Source organism: Vanessa cardui, chromosome 24, assembly GCF_905220365.1.
Source record: "Vanessa cardui chromosome 24, ilVanCard2.1, whole genome shotgun sequence".
In the NCBI taxonomy this organism is placed as follows: domain Eukaryota; kingdom Metazoa; phylum Arthropoda; class Insecta; order Lepidoptera; family Nymphalidae; genus Vanessa; species Vanessa cardui.
In genome coordinates this window covers 6,765,219-6,782,574 of record NC_061146.1, presented here as the reverse complement: position 1 = coordinate 6,782,574, position 17,356 = coordinate 6,765,219, and the positions used below count along the sequence as shown (strand labels likewise).

The window sequence follows — 17,356 nt, the reverse complement described above, 5'->3', positions numbered from 1 at the left end:
GACTCGTCGCTCTTGAAAAGAATTAATAGAATGTTAATAGACAGTTGTCCCTTCAAACGATTCCGATCACGTGACTCTTTATGTCACGCCGTTCACACCTCACAGATACAACAAAAGCATCTGAGTTAATAATAATTCGTAATCGACGACATATATGTATGTATATAGCCTGCCTAACTAGCAGCCATAGTCTGGTCAACTTAGTAAAGATATTGTGTACAACAGAATTTGCAATAATCTTTAGTAGAATATGATTGAAGATTTGTTTTTGTTAATTTCACAACTTAAACATAACACATGAGGATTATCGATTAACTTTTGTATCACATCGACGATCTTTATTTATTTTTTCGATATTTGAATGAAATATGCTGCTTTAATGTTATTTAGGATTTATCGAAATATTGACCGAAAAATGTACAGTCAGAGTAAGAAAACCTTCGTCAGTTTTCAAATTCATTCCTTTATCAAATCGTTAACTCTTATTACCTTTTGAAACTAAAGCACTAAACTGACAACTGCGTGTAAAATTAAACTTACATAGTATGATAACTTGGTTCAAAATAGTGTAACATCTTTGAACGTCTAGTTTTATATCAATATGAAACTTTTTTAATAGCGTAATTAGTCATTACAAATTCAAATTTGATTTGATATCTTCTACTGAATTATCAAAATATGTCTGTCAGTGTCGTATATTCTCGATCGGTAAAGCAGATTATCGCTCGTGCTGAGCACACGAAAATAGATCTTAAGGTGACGAACCATTTCTTACCCTGACTGTACAATATGGAAACTTATAGCTGATATTATGAACGATCGATGATATGAAAATGGTCGGTGATTTATTAGAATGAAATAACAATCATGTTTGTTTAAGCCTTTTCGATCTTCAATTCAATCGTTCGATGAGTATTTAGTTAAATACGACTGTCTCTGTCTATCATTATTGATTTGACATTAGAGAGAAGGAGACAGCATGATTTTCTCATCATCTCCTAACAATATTTATAGCCAGTCGTTTGTTTTTAAATTTTAAAAGTACACATTACAGTACAGTTGTATATAAATTTTTCTTTGACAATTATATTATATGTAAGCATTCCATGATAGAAACACTAGTTATTTTTTTATGGACAGTTTGAAAATTATCTTTTTTTATTTTATTTGACCAATTGATAATTATGTAACTGCATTGACTTAAACTAGGGGCGTTTGTGTATTGAGTAGTTAATTTAACACATATATTTTAATTAATATTTTTGTTCATGATAAAATATAAAGATATATGAATCCCTCCAAATCTTACATCAAGTAGGCTTTTACAAGCACATTTAAATCTTTATTTAACTATTAAGTGAAGCTACCACTGGTTCGGAATATAGACTCTACCGAGAAGAACCGGCAGGAAACTCAGTAGTTACTCTTTTTCAACATTTAATAGTAATAAATCTTATATCTCACAAAAGGACATGAAATTCACGATTGGGGTTAATATAGTGTCAATCTCTTCGCCCAAAACGTGCTTGCACCTTCTCTTCTAAGTTTTATGTATATTGGTTTAGTCGTTATACAAATCAGGCATTACAAAAACAAACGTTCTCCCAAGTCTGTTGAAACTGTTAAAAAATGTTATTTAAATATTTTCAATAACATCGCAAGCTTTCCTTGAAGCAATTCAAATGAATACACGAACGCCCCTTAAATGCACAATATATTATTAAATTGCAATATTTCGAATGAGGGTAGTTTTAAATGTCGGTGGATTGAATATATTCATAAAAGGCATTTCAATATTGAAAAGAACGCGTGGGAACTTAGTTTTATAAAACTAATACCTAGTTGGGTTAGAAATATTGCCTAATAACTGTCAAACTTAATGGTCTTAAGGGCGACTGACCCAGTAAATTAACGTAAATCAACGCGATATACTAGTGATTTGTAATGAAATAATGGTTACCACTTACCGTCAGGTGCTGCCAGACACTTCTCCAATTTTTTTTTTTAATATATGTCGAGCATATTTGGTAATTTTTTTGTGCACTTATGAAGAAGTTGTGTAAATTGTAGATGCGCGCGCTTATGTTCATATTACCTGCTTCTTAAACGTTGATTAAAGCCAGATTAAGTGACTTGGTCGATTTAAGTCGCAATTAACTCCCAACGCGTGTTCAGAGATTCACGATAAATGCAGTTAACAAAGATTTTAATCACGAGAATATATTGTATTTCGTCTAATATTTACCATACAATAGACCATAGTGTATTTATAAATATAAATATCGGTATACGAAATGAGCCATAATAACTGTTTTTTGAATATTATAAGTACAGTGGGGCGCATGTTAAAATCGATTGCATTAAAAAAGGTAAGCTTTTGCAATTTGTAACGTAGCCTTTTTTATAGTCGTGTGTAAATATTGAATAGATATAAAACTCAGCGATTTTACTTTGTAGCTGTTATTTTTTATCTGTATCTATATATTTTTTTATAACGCACGAAAGCGATATCATGAGATCAAAAGTTGTATTTCGAGAAACGTAGTAATATAATTCTTGTATAGTTATTTCTCTACTGATATCGGCTGTTTATAAGTGATTGGTTCTGTGCGGAGGTTTTTTTTTTGTGCACCGTACTGTACGGTACAGATGGAAGGAGAAAGGTGATTTTTGGATAATTTGTGAATCGAAATTATCGAGTAATTTATTTGTGAACTATAGGTGTTTTTGTGGGTACAATAATATTTATGCTTTAAGTAAGTTTACAGTGTTCTAAAATCGAAAATGACGTTAACAATGGCGTTTTTGAGGATTTCTATTCATCCTAACATAAATATGTTAGATGTATAGTTTTTTTATGATAATGTTAGACGAAAGCTTTCATGTTAATTATATCAAATGATCTTATCCGAACACGAGACAGAATCCATTATATAATAATCACCGTCATCACTTCGACTGTCATATTATGTGTCAGTCAAATATTATTAAACCAAGTGACCAACAAAAGTATACATTACAAAATCAATATTGATATATATATTTAACATGCATTCGCTCCGTACAGAACCAACGATAGTTGTAAAAATTGTGGTAAGTAAAGCTGTGATCAGATTAGGAGGTTGTGATGGAATTAGTGTGGGTTTACAAGATTTTTTATTGCTTTTTTTTTTAAACGTAAGTTCAACTAGCCGTAGGGGATAATCCGAATTTTGCTTTAATTTTTCGAACAATGTATCCTGCCAGTCTCGACAACTCAGCGTTAATTTAAGTATTCATGTTGTAAATAACATTATTGGGTTGTAAATTTGACAAACGTGAACGCTTCGTCCGAGAAAAAATTGTAAAGATCACAAGTTATTGGCAAAAATGCCCGGTGGCTGATACGAGTATGAGTCTCATTTGAGTCCATACTGTATGTTTACTTACACGGTTATCAAATTTATGATTTTCGTATGTTTTAAGCGTCTACGCTCACTCGGTAACGCGTTACACCGTAACATTATATACTATATTCCAATGAAAATAACATTTACACACTACATGTGATTTGCTGATAGCTCTGCTAAATCATGCACTACAAACAGTTGATTAATATATATTTATTTATAATTTCTACCTAACAACTTAAACTATAATAAAGTGAAAACCATAGACTATCTCATGTAAAATATGAAATAAATTATCTATGGTTATCAAGGTCAAAGTTGTTGGAATGAGCTATACGTATAAAATAACTTCAAATACGCGCTTACTTAAACGATATTGTTACTTAATTACGTACCTATAGCGTTAATTACTAAGTGAAATTGTTTTGTACAAATCGACAATTTGGATATACGTCACGTAGTGTTACGAATATATGTTTAAAAATATTGATTGTTGTTTTTTTTTTTTTTAAATAAAAGTCAGCGAATATTATTTATTTTAGTTAAAATACTTGAAGCAATGCGACTTAGGTGTCTATGCCGTGGATAAGTTAATGGCGGGTTGTTTATTACCTTAGGTTTTCTATTTTATTAATAATTGAACGCTATAGAGTTGTATCTGTCGGTGTAACGTGTCTCGATCCATGTTCGATGCCCGCTCTTTCCAATATTTTTTATGGATTGCTAGTTATAATTGTAAATTAAGATTTCCATCCCGTATGTGTCATAACTAAGTGTGGTGACTTAACAAATAAAAGTTAAACTATTCGATTTTGTGTTTTATTTTATTCATTAGACACAAGTATGTTACGCCTTAACGTTGAGCAAAAATGTGTGAGAAAGTTCTGTGACAGAACATTTGAAACGCCTTTACAGAACCTTTTATTTTTAAATTGGTCATGTTTAATAAGCCGCCTTATGTTTATATATTCATCAACATCGACCGTCGTTGCTAGCGGTGCCCACCGGGCCAACCAAGTTGTTCAAGGAAGCACCACTGACGCGCACGTTACGTACTCTCAATGCGATAGCAGACAGAATGGATTTGTTTTGTTGCAGCCTGAGTGAACTCATAAGAATTGCTGCTTGGAATATATCATATACAATTTAGTATTATATTATAACATGGATAGATATTTTAAATTTGTTTTTTTAAAGTGCTGTAATATCGAATTGGGACAAAATCCTATGATGATATGTACGCAGTGTGGCTTTACAAATAAATAAATAATTTTGCAAGGATATTTCGTATGTAAGTATTAAGAATGCAGTAAGGCTGCTTTTTATTTGTCCGGGTGGTCAATTTTATAATAACAGTCAACTTTTTCTAGCAAATAGCCCGTCTTATCAAATTTTGACAATTTATTTAAAGAAATATTAGAAAACTAATCAAGCAAATATGTAACTTTCAGATTTATCGTTTTGTTTTGTTAAATTCTGCATTCACTTAAATTAAATATACATAAAAATACATTTGATTTCATTTAAAATTGGGTGAAGATTTAAGTTAAATAAAAGGACACATATAATTAATTTATTTATTAAAACAATTCACTACTTTGTATGATAATAAACCAAAACTGTTTTGGTATTAAAGATCAAATCTAATTCTAAACATTGCACATCTATTTTGACTAATCTAACAATAAGTCAAAGTCCCTACCACACTCAATTTATATTCAAAATTAATATTGGCGAAATAATTATGTGCACAGCACAATCAAAAATAGAAAAAAAAAACTTTTTTAATATATTAATTCATAGTAATTACTTTTCATTGATTGTTTTTATTTGAGTGTGGTACGACATACACACTAAAATATATATACTCGTCAATATTTTCAACAATGTTTATATAAAGGAATACATATACATCATAGGTAACAATTCTATATATTTCGCTAATAAAATCACTTAACAAAGAATAATATATCACTGGACATTTTTTTCCTGTGATTTCGGTACAGATAACAATATAAATATATTTTTATAATAAAAAAATAAAAAAGAATTACATATTTTTACATTTAAATGATATAATTTTATTAGGTAAATATATTAAATATCAATAATCAGATTCGATTCCTGATTATTATATATATAATATTTAAATACTCCTATTGTTAAAACGAAACTTTTTTTTAGTTTTTGAATATGATTAACAAAGATTTAACGATAATTATTAATTAAAATATATTTTTTTAATAACAGAATACTTAAACTAATATAGTCATGATTGCTTCGAAGTCATGGATAAAAACACTAGGTTTCTTTATATTTTCCTAAAATTTATTAAATTTAGATACTAACGACGTGATGTTGTGTACTTAGGAAAAAACCTAGTCCATTAAGAGAATTATTAATTATTCTAAAACTGACCATCATGCTTAGTACTCGAATCAAAGTGGCATGGAGAGACCGTTTTAATGGCAAGTTAGTAGCCCATAGACAATTTAATGCAACGATTTAACTAAATAATACTCCAGTGCTGCCAGTTTGATTCGAGGGTTGCAAGGCACTAAATTTATAACAACTAAATACTATGTTCGAATAAAATCTTTTTTGAAACGGAAACAAATTGAAATATATTTAATATTATTTAGCCGAAATGGAGTATAAATTTTACTGATTTTAGAATTTCGTGCAATTGATATTTAAGTATTTTTTTGTTAATATCGAATCAAAAAAGATATCCAATAGATTTTTTTCTTCATTTTCTATATTAATTACATTCTAATTAATTTATTATAATATAGTATTATACTAATTCATCTTATCACAAGTGACGAATTAAAGATAAACTATTTATAAAACAATCGGAAGACGTTTGATTTTGTTGTTTTATACCTTAATCAACTAACATAAGTATTATGCTGATTCTTGAACTAAATAGAAGAACTAAATTTAACACTAACATTTATCCTGTTATAGCTGTAGGGCATCAAGTATTTCACTAAATTATACTATTTTGTTTAAATTAATGAGATTAATGATTTTGTGACTGTTCGCAATTTATAAAAATTTGTATTTTATTATTTCAGTTCAAATTATATTGGTTTGTTTCAAAATGATTCGATGTCATATAATTGTATAACTAATTTTTTTTTAAACGTTTTCCTTCGTTTCAGACTGCAGAAATTTAAAATTTTGGTTATAATCGTATTTGATTATTTTTTATTTGCTTTAAAAAAATTAGAAAAATAAACATGAAACCTCGATGTAGAATGACGAAGAAAATTATATTTAAATATTATCACTGTTAAATTATTTGTATATATTTATTTTATGCGTTTACTTATTTTGACGAATTATTATTATTGCCTTTTTAAATATTTTAAACTTCGAATTAAAAAAAAAAGTATAAATAGTCAGATTTCGTCAACTTATTCTTATGGCATTACATATAGTTCTGTTTGTCTTAATTTTAACTCTATTTTCTACACTAATTGAGCGTTGTCTTACACTAAATTTATAAATGATTACAAGTAGATATTTGGTTCTTTGCTAAAACGTGAATCAGCACCTTAATATCACTGTTTTTCGAGAAACGTTTTAATGATGACTAAGCTAAAACATATAATAATTTAACTATGGAAAAGTTTTTTTTTTTTTATCTTTTAATTTACTTGGCGCCATACGTCTAATGTTTATAAATAGAAAATTAATTGAATAATAGGTGTACCTATTACATATTATAGTTTAAACTAAGAATATATTATTTTATTTCATTTAATAAAATCCTTCCTTACTATCCAAATGATTAACAATAAATAAAATATTTAATATGAACATTATAAACATGCGATGATACATTTATTATGTAAAGTTTAAACTTCATATCTTAAAACGATATACTCGTTGGTTTCGAGTAACATTGATAGTTGATTCACTTAAAACATCATAATATACTTTTACTAAGTGTGAGAAATATATCATAATATCACGTTACTTGAGCCGTTTATTGACTGAAATAATATCAATTATTCATGAATTCGTTGGCAAGCTGCGATTTATTATTTGACTTATATATAATTTTTTAATATTTACGAAAACTTGAACTTGATCTTTTTTTTAATTTATTGTAAATGGACAGAAAAGAAAATTATATCATTCGAAAGGAGTGCACAAGACGAATTTCATAAAAAGAAAAAAAAAACACAGATAATAACAGTAAGAAGTAATAATAAAATAAAATATAAATTTACGAAGATTTTTTTTTCTGATAAATAATATATAGACTATATATAACATATATAATAAAAATTGTTTAAATAATTTTCTTAATTTATGTATAACGTGGATTTGTTAAATATTCTTTGTACGCAGATTAAAAAATTGAAATATATTTGCGTTATCTATGTGACGTTTTATTACATAAGCAATTTGTAACACTTTGGTTTGTAAGGAAAACTACGGTATTGCATAGAGCTTATCGCTTCTACAATTATAGAAATATATTATTTTATATCTATTGGGATATAACTAAGCGTCTATGATCTAAATTTGAGCGATATTGTCATATAATTTTTATATGACTTAATTTTGAAAGATGACGAAGAATTAGATAAATTCGACGATCTTAAAATATCACCTAATTGACCATGAAAATAGGCCATTCGGGGCAAGCGGCGGGGGGTGGTATGGGTAATGGTGATCCCCCGCCTACTGACACTACTTCTGGTATCTGAAACATGAAATTACTTTATTTATTGTTTTGTTATATTAGACACTTAGTAGAATACTAGAAATATAGATTGGAACTCTGCCAGCATTCATGCTAGCGTTCCACGCGGTCAAGATTTATAAAGTAACTATTTTTAATTCATATTTATATACGTTTAACAACAAACAACAACAGCCTGTAAATTCCCACTGCTGGGCTAAAGGCCTCCTCTCCCTTAGAGGAGAAGGTTTGGAACATATTCCACCACGCTGTTCCAATGCGGGTTGGTGGAATACACATGTGGCAGAATTTCTATGAAATTTGTCACATGCAGGTTTCCTTCACCGCTGAGCACGAGATGAATTATAAAGACAAATTAAGCACATGAATCAGCGGTGCTTGCCTGGGCTTGAACCCGCAATCATCGGTTAAGATGCACGCGTTCTAACCACTGGGCCATCTCTGCTCGTATATATATACGTTTAACTTTATGTTAATAATTCTTATGTAAATAAATTAATCTTTCAAGTATAGAACTGATACACATCTTGACATGAATACTGTTTCCAGTAAATATCTAACAGCGGGAAAAAAACTTGAGAAGGTTATCGTATTATTTATTATTTACCATAGTTTGGGGATGGTGCGGTGGATGGTAATAATGCGCCGGCGACACTGGCGGCGTGGGGTATCCCCAGTAGACGAGCGGTGGCGGTAAAGTCGGTCCCATCGCTGGGTAATAGTACGTCACCGGACCTACACAACACGTTTCATTATTATACGACTTACCACTATTATTTAATAGCAATTATGTCCAAAGATCGAATTGATATTTTATTACACTCTACTTAATAATATTTATCAATGAATCATTTGTCTCTAGGTTGAAGTTACTCATGCACTTTGTTAGTCACAAATATTTATTATGGTTCGTACTTTTGTCACAAGCCATTCTATGTAATACTTATTGTCTGTAAGTCTTGGACTGAATGCGTTTTAACTGATATATATTGTGATTGATTTTTAGATAGATAATACATTTTCGTTATATTTCATCCCATGATAATATTCTGTTCAGTTACAATAGATACATGTGAAAATTACCCATAAATACATACTTTCGAAATGTTTTGCTGAAACATTAATATATAATTAAGATAATATGAACACAAGCAGATCTTTACGAACAAACTCAACGCCAAACTCGATCGTAAAATGTCCCTTATATACGATAACGATTTTATAATAGTAATAAGACTTAGAGAATAGTATTTTTCGACATTTAACGAATGAGATACGAGGTGAGTTCTTATTATCCAGAATAGGACTGTAGGTGTGTTACACATGTTACAAATAACTCCAGCAAAACATTTATATACTTACGACCATAGGACAGACACAATGTTGGTTATGTAATTAAATTGATGAACACTCACCAGGGCCTCAGAACGCATTAACAGTCCACCAAAGCAGTGCGCAACTTACACCAATACTCTGTTACACACGTCGCCGATGCCGCCAACCACCAAGCTAGTCTGCGGACTTTACCAAACTTATGCTCGCCTAGTACCCTAGTATGTACTCAGCACCACTTCTATGCGACTTCAACTACTTTTTTTTTTCAAATTCTATTTTCGAAACTTATTTTTTTTTTTAATTTTGAAATAAATAAAGACAGTTTAAGACATCGCGCTTCAAAAATTTAAATTTAGTATTCGATATTTTTTTTTTTCACAATGAAATCCCCTAATTTCTAATAGTTTGTGTTTAGTTTGTTGAAGTCGCTCTAAACATATGCGATACTCAAGAATAGGAAGGAGCGCAACTGATGTGATCCCACAACATGACAGTCGATACTTACGCCTGTTACTGTGATGATTACTTGGTGTAACATTCAGGGCAACCTTAACCCATGACATCCGATTAATTCCTTCTAAGAAAGCACAAAAACTTCCTACACACACTGAAGCTCTGAATTTTCCCATTTTACAAGATTCGTAACTGTCTGTCACCGAAGTTTCCATGCATTTTAGAAAGCACATAATTAATGTTGACTGTATTTTTTTTATTATCATTAAAGGAGAATTTTTAACCAATTACAAACAATATCACCATTTTTTTATTTTATCATAAAGACCTGAGCTCAAAATTTTTCAGCCCAGTCAAAAAAAAAAAAAAAACAAATTGTGTTAAATTTTCTCCTTTAAAATTGAATCATGAATTTTAAGAGAAGCCTTTTTTGTGCTTTTTACTAAGAAATGATTTTATTTCGGTTCGTATTGACCGTTTGATATTCCCAAAGGCTTGTATTTAGACATTTTATTATCTAAAGAAGGTACTAATTATTAAGCTATGTTAGGAGAGGGGAGACGGACATGATTGTGCTATACGTGTATGTTATCTCGTGAAGGAAGGTTAAGATATAATGTGTACAGGTTAAGTAATAATGGATACTATAATATTTATTCACTGCGTAAATGAAAACTTATGAAAACTCCTTTTAGTCATAACTAAAAAAAAATTTTGATTTATGCAGTGTCTATGTTTTTAAAATTCCGTCGAGAACATATAGATATTTTCTATTATATCAACGAATATACTAGAAGTTTTTCTGTAGCAATTATATATTTATATATATTTATACCACATAGTGCCGCACCATATACAACGTGCATTGTAGACTCGTATCGTGAAGTTAGTACAACATATACAATACTCGGACCATAGACAAGTAGAAGCTAGTGTTAGTGAATTATTTAGCCCTCCTTCACAAGTTTTACGTACAGGCAACTTTAACTCAGATATAGCACAATCACCCACATAGCAGAAAAACGCAATAACCAATTTCTAACACGGAAAAGTATTGATTTATTAAAAAGTACGCAACTAAAATTAGGCAACTAGTATAATGTTAACTCATAATGGAATCAACTGTACTCTATCATTAGAAAAAAAAAACTTGATTTATAATACCTTACATCTAATGTATGTTACTCTTCTTATGTCTATTCATTTCAAATTTGACCCCTGTATACAATGGTACACCAATAACGCTATTTAAATAAAAAATATTATTTATCAAAAACATATAAAAACTTTTTCGTTATATTCATAAAATCTGTTATGATATATGTTTAGCGTTATTGTCACCATTACAGTATTAAAAGAGAGTGAGTTCAAATATCACCATTTTATACCTTAATGTGCGAACATAAAGTTCAAAATCGAAGATTCGACAAATGTTAAACAAGCTTATCCGGAACAAAACGAATGTTTCCTCACACCACCTCCCCCAGTCACTACACGCTAAGATATTTCAATCTGATTATTTTAAAAGACAACTCTATACATAGACAAGTTTGATGAGATAGAGTAAAGTGAAAAAAAGTGTTGCCAATTTTTATTTGCAATATTAAATGTTGACTATTACACTATAGAGCAGAAAATTTTATTGACGGTTTTAGTTTTGAATTTTTGTTTTTTTAAACGAATTTAATGTTTCGAAAAGTATCAATTGGTATGTATATAATGTATAAAAAGATTGAAATATCCCAGTCCAGTAGAATAACAAAGAATTATAAAGCGAAAGAAGGCTTGAGAGATAGACGGGAAGCTTGTGCGTGTAGATGACTGGAGGCACTTACCATAGACTATCGGAAGACACTAAGCCCTATTCTCCTTAACATTATAAAGCAGGGGCTAGCCGTTGGGGCTAATAACATAGGAACAATATCGACAGTTCTACCATAAACTAAATTTACTCTAATATTATAAAAAAAATTAATTAAATATATTTTAATCTATGGTAGAACTGTCAGTCAATTCATAGTTCATATCCAGAGTACCAAGATAAAGCTATAATCGTGTACATTTGTATTAAACAATAACATACAGATACTACCGGCCGCGCTGTGCTCTGGAAAACGGCTAACGAACGCTAGAAGCGATGTTATCATCGTCGTCCATGCACAATACAGATAATAAAACCATGCCAAACCCGACTCTCCGAGGAACAACGTTATTAATGTTTTTATTCATAAAGTGCAACACTTACCGATTATATCCAAAGTCCATGCTCATTTTCCATAACACAACCCGTACGGATATATATTTTGAACGATCATATTACTCCGCGGTCGTAGCTAATGTTGCCAGTTCATTATAATAAACAACCTACTGTATAGGTTTCATATTTGAATTGATTTTAGTCTATGCTTAGCTAGTAACCATAGAGTAATATGATCAGAAATTAACACATTATAATTTTATATTATTCTATAAAATTTGATATCGTCGAATCGACCAGAGGTTAGATATAACTGTCGAAGTTGTACTTTATATAATATATGACAGAACAAATATTAGCCATTACACCAAATCGTGACTAAAGCCCCCAAACCTAGTGAATTTGAGACAATGGCAACACCATAGACAATGATAGGTTTAATTATTATTTAAATTAACGTTTTTTCAAATTTAATTTAAGGTAATTTATTTGAAAATACGTTATAAACATAATTTTATATATAAACTAGATTATGTGGTGTGAGGTAACGAACAATGGTTTATCGTGTATATTAAATATAAAGGTTAATTTGGATGATTTGAGTCGTGGGAGGATGGAGGGGATAATGACAGTGGAACGAACATTTTCGAACGTTTGCGAATATTACAGAAACAACACCGCCAACTGACACACGAATACTCTAAAACTAATCGCGTTAAAAGCAATACTTATAATTAATAATTAAATTCATCACTAACAGTGCGTCAACAAACGAATTAATCTAAACAAAAATATAAAAAACAAAACGTAAAACTAAACACGGGTGCGTCACTGACATACATCGGAACGAGTTAAGTACCTAAGATTTAATTCCGTCGGTGCGATAAGTACTAGATTAACTTTCTCAGACTTTCGGTCAGCCTTGCGGAATGGGCAAATACATTGCTCGCGGAATGTCTAAATTCAAAATCACACTCTTCGATCGTACGATCCACAGATAAAGCAAACTTACAATATACGCTAATTGTCATAAACAACCTCGGGTTCACTTAAAAATATATCTAAAGTTCAACAACGATTAAAGTCGGTATATAATCAACAAATAACTGATTACGACGTAAACTTACTAAAGAAGCTGCAAAAACTGCCGCAGTTCATATCTCGAGCGATACAGAAATCGACGATCTAAATTCATACATCTAACATTACGCTAAGTAAAAGTATCGGTACGCGGTACAACCTAGTCTAACGCGAAGGCACTAACGTATTTGAGCTTATTGTCATTTCGTTACCCTGTGGTTGCGGGCGCGGCGCCCTGGGTAGTAGGTAGCCTACACGCCGGGGTAGTAGGGGTAGGTGGGGAACATGGACATGGACAGCGAGGGGAAGGGCGAGGAGATGGAGGCGGGCAGCGCGGCCGACAGCGCCGTGCCGTAGCCGGCCGGCAGCGCGGTGGGCAGCGACGACAGCGCGCTGTACGAGGGGAGCATGGGGCTGGAGTTGGCGTAGGAGAACACGGGCGCGGACGGGGCGTAGGACAGCAGCGGCAGCGACAGCTGCGGCGCCAGCTGCGGCGGCAGCGCGTACGGCCGCTTGGCGGGCGAGCCGTCGCCGCCCGCGAAGGCGCGCTCGTACGTGCGCTTGGTGGGCAGCACGGACGGCTGCGGGAGCACGGGCAGGCCGGGGTAGGGCGGCGCGGGCGAGCGCATGTAGGGCAGGAAGGGCACGAGGGGGGGGCGCAGGGACAGCAGCAGGTTCTCGTGCTGCCGGGCCAGGAGGTTCTGGTGCGCGATGTGCTGCGCCAGGAGGCGGGGCGCGGGCGGCGGGGGGGAGAGCAACGTACCGGGGGAGAGCACCTTGGGGGAGGTGGCGGGGGTGACGCCGCCGGTCAGCACCAGGTTCATGTCGTCGCCGGAGCACTGGAACACCTGCGGGCCGAGAGCGGTGAGCGATTCGTTGCCGAGCGAGGGGGGGGGGCTCAACGAACAGGTCGGTCACGTTACCTCGATGTAGCGCTGCTTCTTGCCGAAGGTCATGTACCGGTGGTGTTTCTGCTGCGCGCACAGGAAGGCGCTGGCCTCGCTATCCATTTGGATAAACGCTTCACCGCTCGGATGGCCCTGGTCGATACACATTTTTGGTTATACAAAATTGACAATTTGTTTGATATTTTGTTTTGAGATATGCAATTTCTTCTGATTAAATTATATGGTTATGGAACACAAAGAAAACAGAGATTTGATAGACAACTTATTATTTACTGAAACTCTAGTAAAATTGCCTAAAAGGGAAAATAAATTGAAAAGCTATTTACTTGTGAATTGTACACCATGTGGACGCCTTGCATAACGATGTTCTTCGCAAACTCGTCCAGGAACGTCAGAATGTGTTCAACCTGCGGGATACAGCATAGGTTAGATAAATACTCATTCATTTATGCCACTGATCAAATAAATATATTAATTGCGTTTGCCATGGCATTGTGGCAGTTCACGATATTACAAGCCAAATTAACCTTCTGATAACCTTCAAGACAAAACTTTGTCGATATACGGTAATGCTGTATGTTCTTGTTGTACGTAGGAGCACATTTGTTGTACATAGCAATAATCCTAGTTCTCAATGGATATTAGTCAACTGCGCAGGAGTTATTACAGTGCAAATACATATACACCGTTCTTTGGTTGTACTGTTTCATTTGACTATCAATAAGTAGATGTAGTGACTTTATATTGAATAAAAGAATTTGAGTTTTGAATCTTCACACTCTGTAAATCTTTCAAGTCTACAATGCCTTCTTATTATTTGGGCTGCATTTTACTCGAAACATATTAATATGGTCCATAAACTCTCCATGAGTTCATGAGTTTTCGAAGATACTAAAAAGATTATGTAGTAACATATACTCACTACAAGAGTCGAGATGGCCCAATGGTTAGAACGCGTGCATCTTAACCGATGATTGCGGGTTCAAACCCAGGCAAGCACCGCTGATTCATGTGCTTAATTTGTCTTAATAATTCATCTCGTGCTCAGCGGTGAAGGAAAACATCGTGAGGAAACCTGCATGTGACAAATTTCATAGAAATTCTGCCGCATGTGTATTCCACCAACCCGCATTGGAACAGCGTGGTGGAATATGTTTCACACCTTCTCCTCAAAGGGAGAAGAGGCCTTTAGCCCAGCAGTGGGAATTTACAGGCTGTTGTTGTTGTATATACTCACTTGGGCTTCATAAGGCAGTCCCCTGAGTCTCACACAGTCCTTGGCGGTGCCGGAAGTGATGACGTGCTGTGGGACCAGCGCCACTGGCAGTAGGCCTTCGGTCGGCGCGCTCGCTGTGGACGGCGTGCTGGCTTGACTGGTCCGAGTTTCCAACGACCGATTGAGTACCTGAGATGATGATAATCATAAATAAATGATCCGTAAACGTGCGAAATTATTAACTTGGTGGTAGGGCTTTGGGTGGGTACCACCTACTCATCAGGTATTCTACCGCTTAACCAAAGTACTAAGTACTGTACACTGTAAGTGAGCCAGTGTAGCTACAGGCACAATGAACATAACATCTTAGTTTCTAAGGTTGGTGACGCATTGGCTAAGAAAGGAATGGTTAATGCTTCTTACAGCGCCTTTGTCTATGGGCAGTGGTGACCACTTACCATCACATGGCCTATATGCTAACTAATAACATAAGAAAATTGTTTAAACTGTATCAATTTTTTTATAAATTTAATAGAAAAAGGTTGTATATGCTATATATTTAGTATAGTCTTTACGTCTTATGTATATCTGTGGTTGAGTGTACGCAAGGTCAGATCTTACCGTGTATTCCAAGGGCAGGCTGCACATAAGTAACAATATTACCACAAACTGTCACATTAAACATTGTCAGAGTTAGCGTGTGAACAAAGTATCTCGTATTGTATCTGTCATTATACCTAATCGTATAAACCTCCGCAGTCCAAGGCCGGAGGTAGTTTTTACATCGCTATCCTAATGGTCTGTTTTTGTACGACTTTTTCGTCTTATTTTAGTTTTCCCTGTGATTTGACACTTGGCTTATTTCTTTTTGCCATTATTACAAATAACGTGCTGGCTTTGCAATATAGTTCTATTGTATTTGCTAATTTGTTTTTTTTTTGCAACAGTTTGTTAATGAAGGCGCGATGCTGCTTTTTAGGAGCAAATTGGTTGTCACAGTTAATGATATATGGTTGAATTTATGAATGACATTTTGCTACCTGTGTAGACGCCACATTAGACCAGAATGGACCACATGGTCAAAACTACTTAAAAAGAGAAAATTTTAGGTTGTTCCTTAATATTAAATAAGAAATAATAACATTGGTATATATGCGATATTTTTTTATCTGACTATTGTTATTAATAATTCTATTTCAGCTTCGAATAAACTTTCTTAGGGCCTATTTCTAATGTCAAAAAGTCTAGTAACAGTTTTTCTTATCAAACACATTCGAGAAAATTAGTGAGATATGAAAAAGCGTTTCAATAAAACATTCAAATCGATTTTGTGTGTATGAAATGTCCAATTTTATGATCTAAATAATGAATACTGGATACAACCGGTTCGAAAACGATTTAACATTCATTATTGTTTTATAAATTCTGCCAACAATGCACGATAGTGCACCAAATATTACGTATTGTTAGTGAATTTCGTATGGGCCAATGTTTGTTCTATTTGAAATTGATCGGAATAGAGTTAATCTATCTTTACTCGTCTTTACAAATAAAATGAGTTTCTGCTATGTGTATACACGAACCGAGATGGCCCAGCGGTTAGAACGGGTGCAACTAAGCCGATGATTGCGGGTTCAAACCCAGGCACCATTGAATATTCATGTATTCATCTAGTGCTGTTTGTTTGTTTGTTCTTATCCGTTATGTTAGAGGTACTTATTATCTACCATTGATAATTTTTTTTTGCTCAAATAGCTGTTAGTATAAAATTATTTTTGTTTATTTAACCATTGATGACGTCTTCAATATAAAAATATGATAAAAAGAAGTTTGATTTTCATACTATCTATTAAACATGCAGGTTGATTTATAAAAGGCTTATGTGTAAGGGACGCTTTACTATCATTTGCTCTTTCTATTTCTTTTTTAGTTTGTATAGATTATATTTACTGATTTATATTTTTGTTCTTAATAATTGTATACTACTTAACATTTGTAGATAATAAATCTTTATCATTATTATTATTAAAATTATCATGCGGTATCTAGCCTAAT

General features: G+C 33.1%; 1 protein-coding gene across 3 annotated transcripts in view; it reads right to left on the bottom strand.

The window, feature by feature from the left end:
• Positions 1-4,952: 4,952 nt before the first annotated feature.
• The window catches only part of LOC124540300 (RNA-binding protein fusilli), a 121,604-nt gene continuing 109,200 nt past the window's right edge, over positions 4,953-17,356 (bottom strand). The window contains exons 11-17 of one of the 3 annotated variants that reach the window (XR_006967130.1): positions 15,323-15,490; positions 14,412-14,492; positions 14,101-14,217; positions 13,941-14,025; positions 8,720-8,847; positions 5,200-8,112; positions 4,953-5,168 (exon numbers count right to left, since the gene is read on the bottom strand). Coding sequence is in view for 2 of the 3 variants with exons in the window: in XM_047117777.1 (XP_046973733.1) it covers positions 13,429-14,025; positions 14,101-14,217; positions 14,412-14,492; positions 15,323-15,490 (963 nt within the window). In the remaining variant the exon portion in view is untranslated. Of the gene's footprint in view, positions 8,113-8,719; positions 8,848-11,424; positions 14,026-14,100; positions 14,218-14,411; positions 14,493-15,322; positions 15,491-17,356 lie in introns of those variants that run through there. The other 2 variants (XM_047117779.1, XM_047117777.1) reach the window with 2 other exon arrangements.